This window comes from Chelonia mydas, chromosome 2 (assembly GCF_015237465.2).
Source record: "Chelonia mydas isolate rCheMyd1 chromosome 2, rCheMyd1.pri.v2, whole genome shotgun sequence".
In the NCBI taxonomy this organism is placed as follows: Eukaryota; Metazoa; Chordata; order Testudines; family Cheloniidae; genus Chelonia; species Chelonia mydas.
In genome coordinates, this window is record NC_057850.1 from 9318333 (window position 1) to 9336503 (window position 18171).

Sequence of the window (18171 nt, forward strand, 5' to 3'; positions counted from 1 at the left end):
CACTTTTTGGCCTGTCTTCAACTGGTGCCAATCTGCTCACTCCTTTCAGTGTCTGAAAAGCTTGCAGCTGGTTAGCTAAGACTCTGCAATCATGCTAATCATAGTATTTGATATAGTGCCTCTCTTTCGAATATCTCAACTCGCTTTATGAACAGTAATTAAACTCATCATTCAGAAGTGTAAACTGATGTGCCGAGATGTTAAGTAGCTTGTCTAAATTCATACATATGGGAACAAAACCCAGGAGTCCTGACTCTCTACTGGTCTAACTTATGAGCTACTTGCCACTAGGCAGATAGCTGTCTAAACTTCTATCAACACCATTGTTCCAATGAGTAGGATTTTGAAAAGGGAAGGCATTTATTGATGTTTCTTCTTCCCAAACCATGGCAAGCAAGTCATCTGGCACTTCAAAATGCCAGCAGATTCCACAGATTAGATCAAAAATTATTTATCGTTTGCAATGTGGTAGCACCCAAAATCTGTAAGACACAGTAGTCCCTGTCTAGGCAATTTCCTCCCTTTTTGCTCCCCCAATGTGTCCTCCTCGTACCATGCCCAGCCCATGGTAGAGATTCAGGATCTGTATGAGAGCTTGGCAGGAACAAAGCAGTATGTCAGATGGTATCCATATTAATGAAAGTGCAAAAGATGGTCTGCAGGAGTGACACAGCCTCTCGCCTGTCCCCTGAATTCACCAGCAGAGGAGGAAGCTCTTGGAGATCTTGATAAGAGCAATGAGACTAGACAAAGGCAATTTAAAACTTGACTTACACCCTGAAGCAAAAAATATGGCTCCTGATTTGTACCAAGGAGTGGAAGCTCATCTCCCCTATGGAGATAGGAAAGCTACCCCATGGCAATGGACACAGAGATTTATTGAGTAGAGATGCTTAGGCATCAGTATCATAGGGAAGGTCTTAAGTCCTCTCCGACATTTCTAACACTTCATAAACTTCAGACAGACTTGGGCGAGAAGCCAGATGCTTGCAAAGAAATTCTGAATGCTGAAGGCAAGAAGTGGAATTTTTTTGTTAGTGTATTTTTTCCTCTTGGTTTCAATGCTATATTTAGGGAGGTGGGGGGAGGGGAGAGAGAGATTAGGCATTTCTTCATCTTCTGTAGTCACTCCAGTTGCTCTGCTCCTCATAACCGATGTCTCCTTTTGGGATATTGTTCAGCTCCACCAGGGAATTTTCTTAACCAGGGCTTCTGTAAGGGCAAAAGAGGAAAGCAGATCAGAGGTAAGTCAGCCTGTCACTTCTGAGGCAGCACATAATAATTATTGCTCTGATGAACAATGATCAGTTATTAGCCAGGGAGAATGACTGAAGTCGTTTCAGAAAAGGTTTGGAGTAAGTGAATCAACTCTGCTTGGTCATTCCGGGGGACTGAACTCAGCAATCCAGTGCTATGAGTTTGAGAGTCCCATAGCAGGCAGCTGTAGCCGACTCAGATCGTCCATGGATTGGGAGGAGAGGTGCAGATGTAGTGCACTCTAAACAGTGGGGTATATAAGCTCTCCTGGTCTTGATTTTCCCATTGGAGTAACTCTCTGGTTTTGGTTGAGTCACTCATTGCCCGTGAAGGGGGAATGAGTCCTGGCCAGGCTCTGTTCCTGACTGTTCTGTGTGGCCTTGTGCACATCCCCTGAATTTCTCTGCAGCTGAGTTTGTAAAATGGTATCACCGTATTTATCTACTTCACAAGGAATTTACCTAATTCACAGTGAGAATTATTTAAGGTTTACAAAGTGTTTTGCATTGCTTGTGTGAAAGGCATCACATCGCCATTAACATCTGTCACTACTTTGAGTCTGTATTTGGTTGTTAAACTTGAATTCTTGTTAAAGTTGGCTTATACAGATTAAAAAGTAGGAAGGCCATGCTGCTCTGTGCATTGTCTCTTCACACATGGCACCGAAAGCTAGGCTTGCTGAGGGCTGGAGAATGGTGCAGGTCTAAGCTTGACGGCGCAGCAGAAAGTGAGAGAATCTTTCAGAACAATGCAGCTTTCCTTCTTTTAATAAAGTGCCTAGGTCACTATTAGAAGAAACACTTTAGCATGGTCACATGACATGCCCTTTTGATATGGCTGCTACTAGTGGGAAATTGGGGTAAAATACTCAATCCGTTGCTCATTTCAAACCTTTTCCTCAGGGAAAATTAAACTTGCAAAGCCCACACAGTTGGTCGGAACTGCAGTGAGCCTGGCACGGGTCTAGTGCTAAAATCCTACAGAACAAGAGGTGAAAATTTCGCTAAAAAGAGTCGAGACTCAGACATTTGAGAATTCAACCAAGCAAAAGTTTATTTCCTGTGGAACCTTTATTATCGATCTACAGAGAGAGAAATAGCAAGAAAGTCCAGTCCAATGGAAAGGGCAGTTGTTTGGGAGTCATAAAATGTGCAGTTTCTTTCCATGTATGCCACTAACCTGCTATGTGCCTCGGTTTCCCCGTCAGTAGAAAGAGAATAAGGGTACTCGCAAAACACTTGGAGATCAAGGGATGAAACTGCTATTCTGAAGTATTTTGATTAGCATTCAGGAGAAGCAGTGTACACTTTGCCCTCTGCACTTTCACTCAGCATTTGAACCAAACTCTGGAGTGGCCAATAGTGTTCTCTCTAGTGGCAATGACTAAAATACAGGAAGCCTATGTGGGGAAGTCATATGTTGGATGACATGCTGATGGAGTGATTCTCATAGGTCTGCCTTTGTTTGGCACGTAACCCTGGGCGAGAAAGTTAAGGGACCAAACATAACTCCCTATTGAAAGGCTCTGCCATTCATAGCCCCAGCCAATTCTGCTCAGGCCTGTTGTCAAATCTAAGAGCAGCCAAGCAGCTGGAGGAAAAATAAAGAGCAGAACTTCAACTTAATACACAAATGGCTCATGGCTCAGAGGTCTTTCAAATAAAAGAACCTGCCCTTTCAAAAAGGCACTGCACAGATGTCTTTTGCCTCTTGTAGGGAGTTACTACATAATAGAGATACAGAGATGATGGACAGCATGACGTACGATGTATTTCTCGCCTCTGCTCACTAATCCATCTTACCCAGGTGTACTATTAGCATTCAAAATCTCTGAGCTTCTTTCTGAAAGCGGCCCCTTTTTTAAAATAATAAAGATCCTGTTACAAAAAGGCCTGTCTTCCTCACAGACATGGACTTTCCCCTGGTTATACTGATCCCTCGACCGGGACTGACAGATCTCAGTCCTGGATCAATGAGGTCTGTATTCCCACACTATCTCCGGTCTAGAGACGAACATGGTGTCCGCTGGAGATGTGTCATTCCCATGCTTCTCAGCGATAGATGGCGTTTGTTTCTAGCTCTGGCAGATTGTGAGATATTGAACCTTCCAGATCACAATGGGAGAGCTTAATAGATCATTTGTACAGATATGAAAATGTACCGCTCAACCTAAGGCTTTACAGGAAGAGGGACATACAAAATACTACGGCACCAATAAGATGTTTGAAAAGTCTAAACATTTCAGGAGTAACTCTTCTCTAAAACGTGGCATAAACAAGTCTGTGGTGGCTTGAAGGCTTTATTGGCACTGAGATAGGCGACCAGGGTAATGTAACCATTTCTGATTCGTGATAAGAATAAACTCATAACAGCACTGACCATTGTGTGTGTATATTTAGTGACAGGCAAGTGACATATTTCTATATATATATAGGTCTTCTTCTTCCCTCACGTCTACTGGTGTAAATCAGGAGTAACTCTGTTGAAGTCCGTGGAGTTACACCACTGCAAAATAAACATAGTAATAGACAAGCCCTTGAATATTTCCTAGTATGCGGATTTGTATTTTCACAAGCTTCAGTCCATATTTTCCATGCTTGAGCAATGACGGGGCTGAAGGAGTGCAGCTCTTTCCGGGTTTTAAATAGAGTCTCCAGAGTGTCTAGCATTGCTGATATTTCGCCAGAGCATCAGCTTCTAGCCTGCTTTCAGAAAGAATGCATCCGTGCCCAACTGAATGGCCCGATTACACTTTAAAAAAATAATTCTGAAAAATTGAATTTGCCTTCTTTAATTGACAAAAATCCCTTTAGATCTTTGGCATGACACTGATGGGACATTAGGATATATAATTGCTGGAACATAGGTATAGTTTTCTGAGGGGACGCTCCGGCAATGTGATCCTGCATCCTTGTGGGTCAGATGACAGGATCCTAGCCCTAGACTGCAAGCTCTGAGGAGCAGGGACTGTATACACCTGTATGCATGTGTAACCCACCGCTCAGTGTGTGTTGGTGCTGATCCGCAGAGCCAGTGAGCTGTTAAAGCCACAAGCTACAGAAGTTTGGCTCTTTAGCTCAAGTTGTAGCAGGTCATGCTTTTAGCTCTGGCAGGCTGCAGTTCAAACCCCAGTGTGCCAGCAGAGCGCGTGGATAATAATTCAAGGTCCATGAGTACTTCCATTCTAACCCCCTTTTCAGTTACTTTCCAACTTCCACTCTTTTCGCCCGTCAGAACAAAACTTTCAGGGCCTTGCTTTTTCCTTAAGTTTGAGCAAAATACTTCCCCATTTATAAAACCCTGGTGACTTTTTTGAAGAGCTCTAAATGCCAACATACTGGGGAAGCTTGGCAACTGGGGAAAGTTGCATTTGGCATGGAAATAGCCCTAACAGAAAAGAAATTCATTGGAGGGGTCTGGTTAAAAAAAAAAAAAAAAAAGCCGGGGCGGGGGTTTGATTTGACTGTTATGAGGGCTTGAAAATTGTCCTCTCTGCAGACATAGTAGACAGGGTCTAATTTTTAAAAAAGACTTGAAACAGGGGTTTTTTTCCTAACCAGCGTTATGGGTGAAAGAACGCACCTGACTAGAGTTAATGTGGTGTGTGTAACCTTAACTGCAGCGTCCTCGCTTTGCAGGATTTCGTTCTGCAAGCCAGACTCTGGCGTAACATAGTGTTTTCTATGAGAGAGGGTAATAAATGTGAACAAATGTGAAAAGTGCTGAACTGACGTTCCTGAGTACTGAAATTCTCCAGCCACAGAGTGGACACTGAGCTTGGTAAAGGCAACTTTCCCCATTCAGCCCCAGCCTACCTGTCTCAACTGTGATATGATGGGGGCCAGACTAGGGTGATTGTGATCAGTCAGGGACAGATTTTTAAAGAGATTCTAGCCACCAAAAGATGCAGCTAGGTACCTGGCAAGATTTTCAAAAGCATATTGGTGCCTAACTCCCACTGGTTTCAATGGGAGTTAAGCACTTTTTAAAAATCTCACTGTGTCCATCTGCATCTTTAGGGGCCTAAATCCCTTCAGCCGCTCTGGTGCCTTCAGACCTTAGCTTCTGCTGAGAATGCCAACGAGGGTGCCACTTAGTGATGGGTCTTTTAGTGATGGAGTCAACTGTCCCCTAGAAAAACCAGCACACTCCACAAAGCCTGTGAGCTTCCCCCTGGATTTGTTTAGCTAGTTTTCTTTCTTCTGAACAGTTCTGAACTCAGGGTATTCTGCTGGCAGTATGCAGCATAGCCATCCTTTCCAAGCTCACTGAGATACACATGGCATAAAAGCTGTGCTCTGTCTACAAAAAATACCATATTTGGCCAGTTTGAGCCATAGTTGAGCAGGAACTTGCCAGCACACGGATCTGACCATTTTAAATCGAAAGAGAGCGGGTTTAACCCTTTGTTTATAAATAAGATGATAAATCACTGGAGGAAATTTAAACACAGAGTGGCTGCAAAGCTAAACACACACCGAAGCCGTTTCCAGAGAGCTGGGTAACGTTCGAAGGCAGGAGGTGGGGGGGGAGGGGGGAGGGAATTAGCCCAGCTGTTCGGATTCAGGGCTGTGAGACGGGGAAAAGCCAAAGCATTAACTTTGACTGTTTATTTGAATTACACTCTGGCTTGTTTGTTAATGTTCTTTTCGGTCTTGGCTGTCGCACCATATGGCTCTCTCGTTCCCTCACTCTGTGCCCCCATGCCGAGATCCTGTCTGCATATGCCGCTAAATAACCCTTTAACGGTGCAGGTGCTGCTACAACAGAGCTTGGTTAATTCCCCCTGGCTGCCTGTCTTCTGCATCCCACTTTGCATCAGAGGGCCTGAGCCAAAGGCCAAGTGAAAAGACTTCCCCGGTCTTTGCTAAGCATTGGACCAGGCCCCTAAAGCTGAGGCTGACGTCGGTGTTTGCTGCAGAAGCAAAACTAAAAATGCAGTGAATGAAAACCTGGTGGTCAACTCTGCCCTGCTGGGAGCGGCCCAACAGTCCCAGGGCTGAGCTATCCATGAGAAATAAGCTGACAACAGGGAAAGAGACTTTAGGGTCTGGTCCAGCAAAGCAGCCGTCCGTTTCCTATCTGGCACAAATCCTGATGGAATCAGGGCCGGCTCTAGGTTTTTTGCTGTCCCAAGCTGAGGTGGGGCCGGGGCTCGCAGGCGGCGCTGGAAGTGGAGGGAGCGATGTTACCTTCTCCCAGTGCCTGCAGGGGCTTTCTTCCCCCCCCCCACCCGCCCGGCCGCGCAAAGAAGCCCTGAGATAAGGGGTGGCACAAGGCAGTGCAGCCCCGGCTCCCCGGCCGGACTCGCCCTCTCCTCCCCAGGTAGCGGCTGGGCCCTGGCAGCTCAGCATCCCAGGGCTGGGGCTTCCTCTTCCCTCTGCGGCCGGGGGCGCGGCGCCCTTGCCCTGTCTAAGTGGCACAGCTCCGAGAGCGCAACTGCCCCGAAAAGAAAGGCTGGCCGGAGCGCCGCCCCTGGAAATGTGCAGTCCCAAGCACGTGCTCGCTTTGCTGGTGCCTAGAGCCGGCCCTGGATGGAATCAGCCCATGGCATGGGTCAGGGATAAAGAATCGCAAAGAGAGTTGCTCTTCTAACACTGAACAAGGAGCTTGATCAGAATAAGGAAAACAATAGCAAACCTAAGCCTTTGTTTTCTCCCTTTCCCAACCCCCATCCCGCCTAGCTGCCTGCTACAGATTTAAAGAAACCAGGGGCATGTGCAGGCATTTAAATGTCACTGTTTTTGGAGGGGCAGGTTCTGTGCCCTTGCTGCAGCCCTGGGGCCGGGGGAGCTCGCTCTCCCCACCCCGGCCCCCGAAAGAAACAGCATTCAGATCCTCACAACCTCAGGTGCTGAATCTGGCCTTTGATAATAAGGTATCTGACAGTGGTGTCGATAACTGAACAGTTAGGCTGACGCCAGATACTTAGACGATGATTAGGTCTGCAGAAATGGGTAGGAATCTGGGGGGAGAAGAAGCTTTTTCATGATATTATGGTGCTTCCACTCCGCTGTCACCGCGACACGCAAATGAAAATAATTGGATAAAAAGAGAAATAGATCTGAGCAGCGAAGATCTGACGCAGTCCAGTTCCAAACTGTCCCAGCATGTCAGGGGTGCTTGAGCCAGAGGGGTAACATGGTCCTGTGAGCAGCGCACCCGGTTTGGAATAAGGAGACCTGGGAGACCTCTGGAGAGTCTTGACTTTGCCGCTGACTTTCTCTTTGCCCTTCAGCAAGTCACTTTGGACAAGATTGCTAAAGGTGTTTAGAGATTGCTGCACTCAGCATTGCCATGCCCAACAGAGTTAGGTGCTTAAGTCTCATTTTCAAAAGGGATATAGGCACTTAGGAGCCAAAATCCCATTGGCAACCAATGGGACTTAGGCTCCTCTGTGCCTAAATCACTTGTGAAAAATGAGACTTAGGCTCCTAAATCTGGTAGGCATTACAAAGTGGAGTGCAGCAATGCTTAAACCCCTACAGAAATCTGGGCCTTTGCCCCTCTGTGCCTTCATATCCCCATTTTACGGAAGAGGACAATATACCTTTTGTCAAGCCCTCGGAGCTCTACAGCTGAAAAGTACTAAGTAATATTAACTGGGATTTTGGTCCAGAGCCATCTCATTTTTAAAATATGGGTGGAAGGTTTTTAGTTTTTGCCTTACCAGCTCCCCAGTCCCTAATGCATATTACCAAGCGATGGGGGTAGAAAAATAATGGAACGTGACCCAACAATAAAAGTCCACTCCCCTTATATTACAACTCTCCTGTAACGATTTCAGTTCTGATCTGGAGAAGGCGCAAGCTCTCTTTCATGGGGCCCAACTTGCGGCTTTTGCATTGCCCGCTAGTGAGGAAACCTTTAGCATAGGGGTGGCCAACCTGAGCAGGAGAAGGAGCCAGAATATACCAAAGTACATTGCCAAAGAGCCACAGTAATACGACAGCAGCCCCCCCAACAGCTCCTCCCCGCCCCCGCTCCCAGTGCCTCCCGCCCACCAGCAGCCCCACCGATCAGCGCCTCCTTGCATCTCCTGATCAGCTGTTTTGTGGCCTGCAAGAGGCTCTGGGGCGGGGGAGAGAAGCGAGGTATGGCAGGCTCAGGGGAGGAGGGTGGGAAGGGGAAGGGCAGGGCTTTTTGCAGAACCAGGGGTTGAGCAGGGAGCGCCCCCCGGCACATTGGAAAGTTGGTGCCTGTAGCTCCAGCCCTGGAGTCGGTGCCTAGACAAGGAGCCGCATTTTAACTTCTGAAGAGCCGCATGTGGCTCCGGAGCCCCAGGTTGGCCACCCCTGCTTTAGCATAACCTTTTGGGCTTTGTTACTGAGGCAGGCACAAGGGACGCCAAATAGAAGCCATCTCCACGCCATCCTGTATCTAATTTTCTCTGACACAGATCCTTCCCTTTTCCATGGAGACAAGCAGAGGCAGGGTGAACAGATCTAAACCAACCATGTTGGCCTCTCCCTTACAAAAACCCAACACTGTAAATTCAGTTTGGCAGACAAAGGGTTACCTACCACCTTTTGGATACTAGGTCTGCAAAGGCCAAGAGCTTGCTTCACTTTAAACTGGGGCGAGGTGAACAAGCCATATGATTTGCCTCAAGTATCTACAGTATATGAACAATATTCCTCGAGGCCGGGGCATGTCCATTTTATTTGCCTGTAAAGCACCATGCATACCTATGACACTCTCAATTATAGTGATAATGAGACATGTTTACAGCATATTTTGCTCAAGTGGCTAACTTGAACTGAACTGGAGCAAAGGAAAATGTAGGGTGAATATTGGAAATTCCTATGCCAGAGGAAGAAAAATCGCACAGGAGAAATAAAAAGAAAAGGAGTACTTGTGGCACCTTAGAGACTAACACATTTATTTGAGCATAAGCTTTCGTGAGCTACAGCTCACTTCATCCGATGAAGTGAGCTGTAGCTCACGAAAGCTTATGTTAAAATAAATTGGTTAGTCTCTAAGGTGCCACAAGTACTCCTTTTCTTTTTGCGAATATAGACTAACACGGCTGTTACTCTGAAACAGGAGAAGTAGTGGAAGCTCATAACTTGGGACATTTAAAACTAGACTGGATGCGTAGAAACGATGATAGACAAAGAGCAAATCGGATCACATGACCAAGGGCAGCTAACAATTCAAATTTGGCTGTCTCAGTTCCCAGGCTTTGTTCTCACTGCCTGATGTAAATTACAATGAAATATTTTTGGTGCCGTGATTGTCTGAAGGCGTCTATCTCCAGTGTTCTGCTTTCTCTGATTTGGATCACTGTGTCGGTGTGTTTTTCATTTTTATTCTCTTGTTTGCATTGTATCTGACTCTTACTTGGGGTCTGATCCAACACCACCGGGCGTGTTTCTTTGACTTTCATGGGGGATTAGGCCTTTGGTCTCATATGTTTAATTCTGTCCTTACTTTAATATAAATTAAAATGCCATTGCCACCCTCAGTTCCAGCTTGAGAGGCGGAATAGAGACTGTGTCATTCTGTATTTCAGACTCAGGTAGAAACTCTCAGATCGAGCTGGGGCAGAATTGGATTTCTATTTTTTTATCATTTCAACAGATAATATCAATGTTCATTTTAAAGCATTTTTTTTAGCTTTTTAATTATTTAAATTTTCACAGTGACAGGAAATTATCGGTGGGAGAGTCAGACAAAGCAGCAAACTTGTGGCTCTCCTTATCAGGGCAGGCCAGAGAAAGGGGATTCTGTTTCATGGAGCATTTTGATATTTCAGATTTGGTTTTGTCGCGATTTGGAACAAAACCCAACCATTTTGAAATTCTCCATGACTTCCCCAGAGCTGCGAACCTTGAGACCCCTGGAATCCCCAGCTCCAGGGCCATGCCCTTCATGGGCTACCCCAGAGCCACGGACCCTGAAATCTCCAGTTCAAGGGCCTTTTGCCTCATGGGCTGACCCTAGAAGCCCAGAAATTCCATGCTGCCCCAGAACCACAATCCAGGGAGCTTGGGAGCCAGTGCTCCCAGGACTTCCAGGTTCCAGCTTCCCATCAGACCACCAGATAGGCTGCCAAAGAGCTGGGAACCTAGAAGTCTGGGATCCCCAGCAGCCCGCCACTTCGCTGAAATTGAAGCAAAGCATTGCAGCTAATCGGCATTCCCGGATGGAAACCCGTTCCCCTGGCGAATTTCCAACCCACTCTGCTCATTAGGTTGCATTTTACAGGGGTAACTATTAATAGGAGCTTCTTGCAGGCAAAGCAACGCTCGTTCTGTTTCCAAGAATTTCTCATAGGCAGCAGAGTGGTTGAGCACATGTAGAGAACCTCTTCAAATGCTCCGACACTCACTTAGAAGAGCACTGGCCTTTCTAGAAACCTTCCCAGGCTTTCTGCAGATTGCACAGGACGTTTCACCTTCTCTGACGGGAACTCCAAGGATATTTCAAGTTCTGTTAATTCTGTTTACATCTAAGTTTCTCATAGTACTAAGTTTATTCATTGATCTCATGTGCTTTAAGCTCGTTTGGCCCAGGGCTTTCAGTATTATCCTCGGCTGATGCTCTTGGGAGGGGAGGGGGGTTTAACCCCCAGGTCCCAAGAGGCTGATTTGAGGTATTCCAGATGTTTTTCAAACCACTTATTTCAATCAGCCAAGTTTCCATATATATAGTTTTTATACCAATATGTTTAAAATAGTGGGTAAGCCGGGAATGATTTGAAAATTAAACTGTTGGACCCTGGCAGTAGCAGCTTGGTTTGGAATCTCAAGGCTGATGCTGCTATGTCTACAAAGCTCTAGAAGCTGCTACACAGCTGACTGAGTCTTGGCTGTAAAATGAAGCTGTTCCTTACTTTTATGGCGAAGGTAACTGCCTGGAAACTATCTGACTGTATCTGAAGAACCCAGACCCTCTATCTGCCCACCCCAGTCATAGATCAGAGCACCAGCAGACACTCAAAGCAAGGCTCAGCCTCTGGTACACTCAACAGGGCACTTCTCCCCGTGCCTCAGTGAGTCGCAGCTGAGAATACCAGATTCAGGACAAACTGCTGAGAAATAGGGCAGGCTCACCTCAAACTGGTGGTTATTCTATCATAGAATCATAGAATATCCGGGTTGAAAGGGACCTCAGGAGGTCATCTAGTCCAAACCCCTGCTCAAAGCAGGACCAGTTCCCAACTAAATCATCCAGTTAATCTTCATCTTTGTGAAGCCTGACCTTAAAAACCTCTAAGGAAAAAGATTCCACCACCTCCTTAGGTAACCCATTCCAGTGCTTCACCACGCTCCTAGTGAAAAAGTTTTTCCTAATATCCAACCTAAACCTCCCCCACTGCAACTTGAGATCATTACTCCTTGTTCTGTCATCTGCCATCACTTAGAACAGTCTAGATCCATCCTCTTTGTAACCCACTTTCAGGTAGTTGAAAGCAGCTATCAAATCCCCCCTCATTCTTCTCTTCTGCAGATTAAATAATCATTAGATTGTACCAAGCCAGTAATAAAGTAAACTTCGGTCTCACCACACTGGTTAACAAGAAGCAAAATATGCAGGCTCCTTTGGCATTCCAGCCCTTATTGCACCACTGGACTTTGTGATGAGTGGTTCAGACAAAGAGATCAGACCACATAGCCAGGCCAATATACAAGAACCACACTGCTGCCAATCCTTTAGTCACTAAAATCTAGTTGTTTATTAATAAAGAAAAGAAGAAGAGAGTTAAAATGGTTTATAGAATCATATACCTACAATAATGGCAATGCTCTTATAGCAGGGTTTTAGCAGTGATGTTACAGACTGCTGGCTTGTAAAGTCTCTGGTAACGTCCAAAAGATTGGAAGTTCCTCAGTCCATAGTCCAATATGCTCCTTTTAGTTGTAAATTCACAGTCCAGAGAATCAGAGAAAGAAAAATGGAGTCATTTCAGGGGTCTGTGATACCCTTTGTCATGTGCCTGGAAATGTACAGTCCCAAACAAAGCTCACAGCACAGTTTGCAGGAAATTACTGGCATAAGATGGAGTCCAGGGCCTCAGGAGCATGTTACATGCCCTTACATGGCTTGCTGACTCACAGGGGCAGCCATTGGCCATATCCGTGCTAAGGTGTTCACAGAAAGACTTATCCAAGTGGAATGAGTTTCTCCTATGGCCCGTTGTGAGAGGGAACTGTTCTTAATGGGCAATCAAGCTTGGTCATAGTTCAACCCTACACATCACTGCCAAAGCTCACTTCTCTGCTCCCACTTAACCCCTAGACGACCCACCCCCAAGACAACACAGAGCTCTAGGCAGAGACAGTGCCCCTGTGGTTCAGTCCCAGGCTGTGGCACCATCACTTCTCCATGGCCTCACCCCTCCATCTGGAGTGGCAAAAGAAGGAAGAGAGGCAGGGACAGGGGTAGTGATCTGGGGCCCTTTCTTACATTCAGACTGCACCAGGCAGTGGGGAGGGTCCCAGTATTTACATGCTGGCCTCTGAGCTGTCTCTGCCTGACTGGATGAGCTAGGCATGCTGCACTTTCTCCTTCTGCCACACACAATCCTCCCTTGGGGGAGTATTGGCAGGGCCCCTGCTACTTCCAGGTGTCGTTAACGGCCCATTGATATCCATGGGACAGTTCACACCTCTCCGAGCAACCACTGTAGGCTCTTTGTATGCTCAGGGAGATGTTGTTGTCACTTCCAAGTGTAGTTAACACCCCATTGAAATTCATAGGACAGTTCACACCTCTCAGAGCAAGTGTTTCAGACTCTTTGCACACTCAGGCAGATGTTGCTGTCTTGGTTATGCCCACTTCATATTTTCAATCTTTTCTTCACAAGCTTGAGGGTTAGAAGCTTACCCCAGACCACTGTTGATGTGCCCAGTGCTCCCACACTGCCCCAAGGCCCACCTGCTGTGCTTGTCTGGCACTTTAATTATAATTATTATTTACTTATGGATTTGTATGAGAATAGTGCTGGGTGCCCCTGTCATTGACCCCGTTGCTCTAGGCACTGGACAAACACCGAACAAACAAAAAGAAAAGGAGTACTTGTGGCACCTTAGAGACTAACAAATTTATTTGAGCATAAGCTTTCGTGAGCTACAGCTCACTTCATCGGATGCATCGGATGCAAAAGTACTCCTTTTCTTTTTGTGGATACAGACTAACAGGACTGCTACTCTGAAACAGAACAAACAAAGAGTCCCTGCTCCAAAAAGCTTATGCAATCTAAGTGTGAGACAAGATACACAAGGTGGATACAGACAGACGAATAGTGGAAGCACAAGGAAACAATCAGACACTACTGCTCAGCATGACAGGCTGTGATGTCAGCACACCAGCTGCCTAATTCTTGCCTAGATAGCATTTCTACATGTCCCAAGCTTCTGAGCAATAGGATTTTCCCCAGCCCGCTAAGTGAAGATTTTTAAATGAGAATGAAGAATTTGGAGACCATTTTTCCACCATGGTTGGCTCATCTCTGTGCCCAGTGGCATCAATCATACCACCTGTATGCAAGGAACAAAGTCACCCTGCTCTGGTCTGCCCAGTCCTTACTCACGATTCCTGTGAAACTCTGCTGAAAGCTAGTGCCTCTCATTGACTCCCAGCAATAAGTGAGTCAACAGATCTGTGTCTTCTTTACTTTAAAAACTGAACAGATGTGTGCATGCCTAAAGGAACATCTGAACTTGGCGCTGGGGGTACGATTCCCAGCTCCAGGAGACATACCTGCACTAGCTCTCATCCTACCAGTGTGCTAAAAATAGAGCATAGCCCCAGCAGTGCAACCAGCAGGAGGGGCTAGTTGCCCTTAGTACATGCCTAGGGTCTCTGATGGGCATGTATTTCATTCTGCTAGCTCAAGGACAGCCAGTCCAGGTATGTCTCCTCAAGCTGGAATTCACCACTCCCCCCAGCTCCAAATGTAGACATACCCTACATTCACTTTGCCTATTGCTGTACCTCTTGTCCATCCACAGATCTTTCCCTCCTTGTGGTTTGTTATCCCATCATGTTGGGCCGTATCTATAATATGGAGTGTAAGCTGTTCAGGGCAGTAGCATGACTCTGCTTAGCTTGTGAGATGTGATGTGATCGCAGACTGAGATGGTCTGGCTGCAGGCCCCTGGGGAGATATAATTATCCATAGATTCCCAAGCCAGAAGGGACCATTGTGATCATCTAGTCTGACCTCCTGTGTAACACAGGCCATGGAACTTCCCCCAGATAATTCCCAGCGCAGATCTTTTAGCAACACACCCAATCTCGATTTTAAAATTGCGATTAATAGAGAATCCACCACAACCCTTGGTAAATGCCTTCAAAATGCCTCGTAATGTGGCTGCAAGTGTTCTATCCTGTGAACCCCTGCACATGCCTGTAAACGTCTCTTTGCTGTTGCTTCCTTCTTCCAGGTCCCCAGAGCACTGAGTATGCACGCCTCCTCCACCCGAGTACCAGCCCTTAACCCTCTCAACTCCACGAGGGCGCCCAACTCTAGCATCTCAGATGAGGACAACTTGTTCAACAAGTTCATCCATTTGGACCAAGAACTTTACCAAGACTTTTACAGCCTGTGGATAGCCCTGATGGTGGTAAATGCCATCATTTTCCTGGTGGGAGTTGTGCTGAACAGCTTAGCTCTCTACGTGTTCTGCTTCCGCACCAAGACGAAAACCACCTCTGTCATCTACACCATCAACCTGATCGTTACTGATCTACTGGTGGGCTTCTCCTTGCCCACCCGAATCATCATGTACTACACTGCGGGGGATTGCCTGAAATGTTCCTTTGTTCACATCTTCAGCTACTTCGTCAACATGTACTGCAGCATTCTCTTCTTGACGTGCATCTGCGTCGACCGGTACCTGGCCATCGTGCAGGTAGAAGCCTCACGTAAGTGGAGGAACCCCAGCTGTGCCAAGGGGATCTGTGTCTTCATCTGGGTCTTTGCAACTGTGGTCACTTTCTCCATCCTGACCATGGCGATAACCTTCGCACCCTGCTGCCTCGCCAAGATCTTTGCCGTGATGGTCTGCGAGTATTTCTTCCCGCTCATCATCATCACCTTCTTCACCACCAGGATAATGTGTGCGCTGTCCAAGCCCAGCCTCATGCACCAGAGCCGTGAGAGGCGAATGAGGGCCGTTCAGCTCCTCACCACCGTTCTCATCATCTTCATGATCTGCTTTACACCTTTCCATGTGCGCCAGGTGGCCATTTCCATCAACCCAGACATGCCCCGTGACATCAGCTTAATTGTCTACCATGTGACCATGACTCTGAGTAGCCTCAACAGCTGCATGGACCCCATCGTCTACTGCTTTGTCACCAACAACTTCCAGTTGACCATGAAAAATATCTTCAGGAAGTCAGAGCCTGAGCAGACAAGTGGGGACATCATCACTATGAACAAGAGCTCCAAGGGCTCAGGTACAAATGCGATCATTGCCTTCTCAAACACAATAGGCAGCCCTTTGAGCTTACCTTCAACAAACAGTACACAGATATAATCAGCTCCTAGAGGGACATGCTACAGTAAGCCAGTGTGGAATACTGCTGGGCTGTCTGGTACTATTGCCCTTGGCCTCTTGTTTTCAAATACGAGCTTTGGAGCGACTGTGTTAGAATTTATTCCACGAGAACATTATGCTCTTTTTGGAAAGAGGAACTCTCAGTGCCATTAGTACCAATACAAAAGAAAGTCCATTAATTACAGTTCACAACAGGAATGCTCTGTTTGCATTTTATTATAGATGTTTTCTAGCAGCAAATCCCTTACTGTTGTGGTCTTTCTTTCACTGTTTCACACGGCAGTGTGACACTAAGATACCAAACTGCAGGAGGACTTAGAAGGCCATAAACACTCTTCTTGTAGGTGAAAGCCTCCCAGCCTCGGAAAGGAATATTGTTGTTGAGTAACGCGGATTCTGCTGACCTTTCCACGCTACCAGAGACAGCAAAGATTTAAGACACCAAGCAGAGTTGTCAGTTTGAGGTGACAGAACTGAAGCGGGACAAAATAAATCTAACCCACTTGTCACTAGCAGCTATTCAGTTGTTTCTGAAACACATCTGAACTTCCTCAGGGAAGGCACTCTAAAGCAAAACCAAACCCCCCACCCCACCCCCCAACACACACACCCTTAATATTTCAGCTATAAGGAGAGGATTTGTATGACTTTATATAATATATAAACATGCAAGGATTTGTATTGCTTGGTTCAGATTATTCAGTTGGATCACCAGTTTCCTTATGTTTCAGAGAGGCATGGAAAGAAGCTGTCCAAGCATATGTGATTTCTTGGAAACTCTGTTTCCCACATTTGCTCCCTCTTCCAGCAAATCAGTGGTGATGAAAAGCAGAACTGAAATACGAAGATGTGACAGCCTTGTTTAAGTTTATTTTGTGATGCAGCATTAAATTAGGGTTTGCTATAGCAGATCCTACCATTGGTCCAACTAATCTGTATCTACCTTTCCTTTAAGGCTTCAGAGGAAAGCAACAACAACAACAACAAACCCCACAACTAACTCCACAACCCCATAAAATATCTAGGTTGAAATCCATCCCAGGGCAGAACCCTAGGCATGATTTAAGACCTATGTTTAGGATTTAAATTATGTTGAGGGCCTTTTCCCAGGGATGAACTTCACCTCTTTCAAATTCCGTCATGCTGTTCCTGGGAAGGGATGAATTCACTCCTGATCCCCTGCAGCAATCAGTTTACACCCCAAAGCAGGCGGGTAGGTTTACACCCTTCTTGGAGCATGAATTACCTTTTTCATCTTGCAGTGTCATAAAACGAGTCAGCCCTTTGTAAAAATCCCATCGCAATGTTTGACTCACAACATCGGCGCAAATGAGAGTCCCTATTTCAATATTACAGTTCTGGCTAGTGGCTGTATCGTTTGCATTCTATATTGCACCATTTAAAAAGCATCCCAGAGAAACAGCAAGACCCAGAGCATGAATGAAAACGATCATTGCTGTGATTATTCTCCTAGTGGAAATGTCACTTGAAATATTTTCAACGGGTTCCACCTGGCTAACTAGGTTTGAGGAACAGAGCAATGGATCTATTGGTCTGTTGGTTACTGGGACTACTGGTCCTCCAATTTAAACCAGTAGAAACCAATTGAGACTAGTTAAAGGATTCTAATGGAACCCACTGGAATTTCCACTAGCAAACTCTGCACAGGAGCCAGCAAAGGAGAGCTGCACGCCAAAATTTACAAATTGGGGTCAAAACCTGCTCTTGCTACAGGGAGCCAAGCGAAGGAATGGGGCAGTGGAGTTTGTGCAGCTTTATGTGTCCCATTTCTTGCTTGTGGGGAGAAGTCAGGGATTTCCCCCTCAAGGTGCTCCCCCACCTCAGTCAAGTGGCGGTAGGCCTGGGGGAGGTAGGCGCCTATTCTTGGCAAGCCCCAGGAGCAAGGGGGGGTTGGCGGGATTTAGTGAAGGCCAAGGTCTGGGAAGGAGTCAGGGGCCTCGGGGGGTAAACGGGGTCAGGGGGCTGCAGTGGGGAAGAGTCTGGAAGAGGGATTGTTAAGCAACAGGCGATGGAGCATCAAGGGGTGGGAACAGGTTGCCTGTGGCAACCTGGGGTTGGGGCTATTGGGGGACAATGAGGGTCTGGCAGGGGGTGGGGGAGGGCCTGTGGCAGTCTATCATTGGGGCTGTTGGGGAATAAGGGGGGCGGGGCACTAGGGGTTTGGAGACTGTTGGGGGGAACCTGTGGCACTCCATTAGCATCCCCCCATTCTGCCCTCTCCAGCCCCGTCCTTCATTGTGCGCTCACACACACACACGCATACACACTCCTCCCCTCGCCCAGCTGCCACCACCACTTCCTCCTGGGGGGCTGGGTATGGGTCTGCTGCCAGCAGGCCATGGCAGAGACCTGCCTCGCTGCAAGAAACCTGCACCACAGC

At 46.7% G+C, this 18171-nt stretch overlaps 1 protein-coding gene across 2 annotated transcripts in view; it reads left to right on the forward strand.

Annotated features, from left to right (window-relative positions):
• Nucleotides 1-17161, forward strand: part of GPR20 (G protein-coupled receptor 20) — a 32051-nt gene extending 14890 nt beyond the window's left edge. The window contains exons 1-2 of one of the 2 annotated variants that reach the window (XM_043539025.1): nt 888-1244; nt 14652-17161. In XM_043539025.1, the coding sequence (XP_043394960.1) occupies nt 1005-1244; nt 14652-15749 (1338 nt within the window). In that variant the 5' untranslated portion in view covers nt 888-1004 and the 3' untranslated portion in view covers nt 15750-17161. Of the gene's footprint in view, nt 1-887; nt 1245-14651 lie in introns of those variants that run through there. The other variant, XM_043539026.1, reaches the window with a different exon arrangement.
• The last annotated feature ends 1010 nt before the right edge of the window (nt 17162-18171 follow it).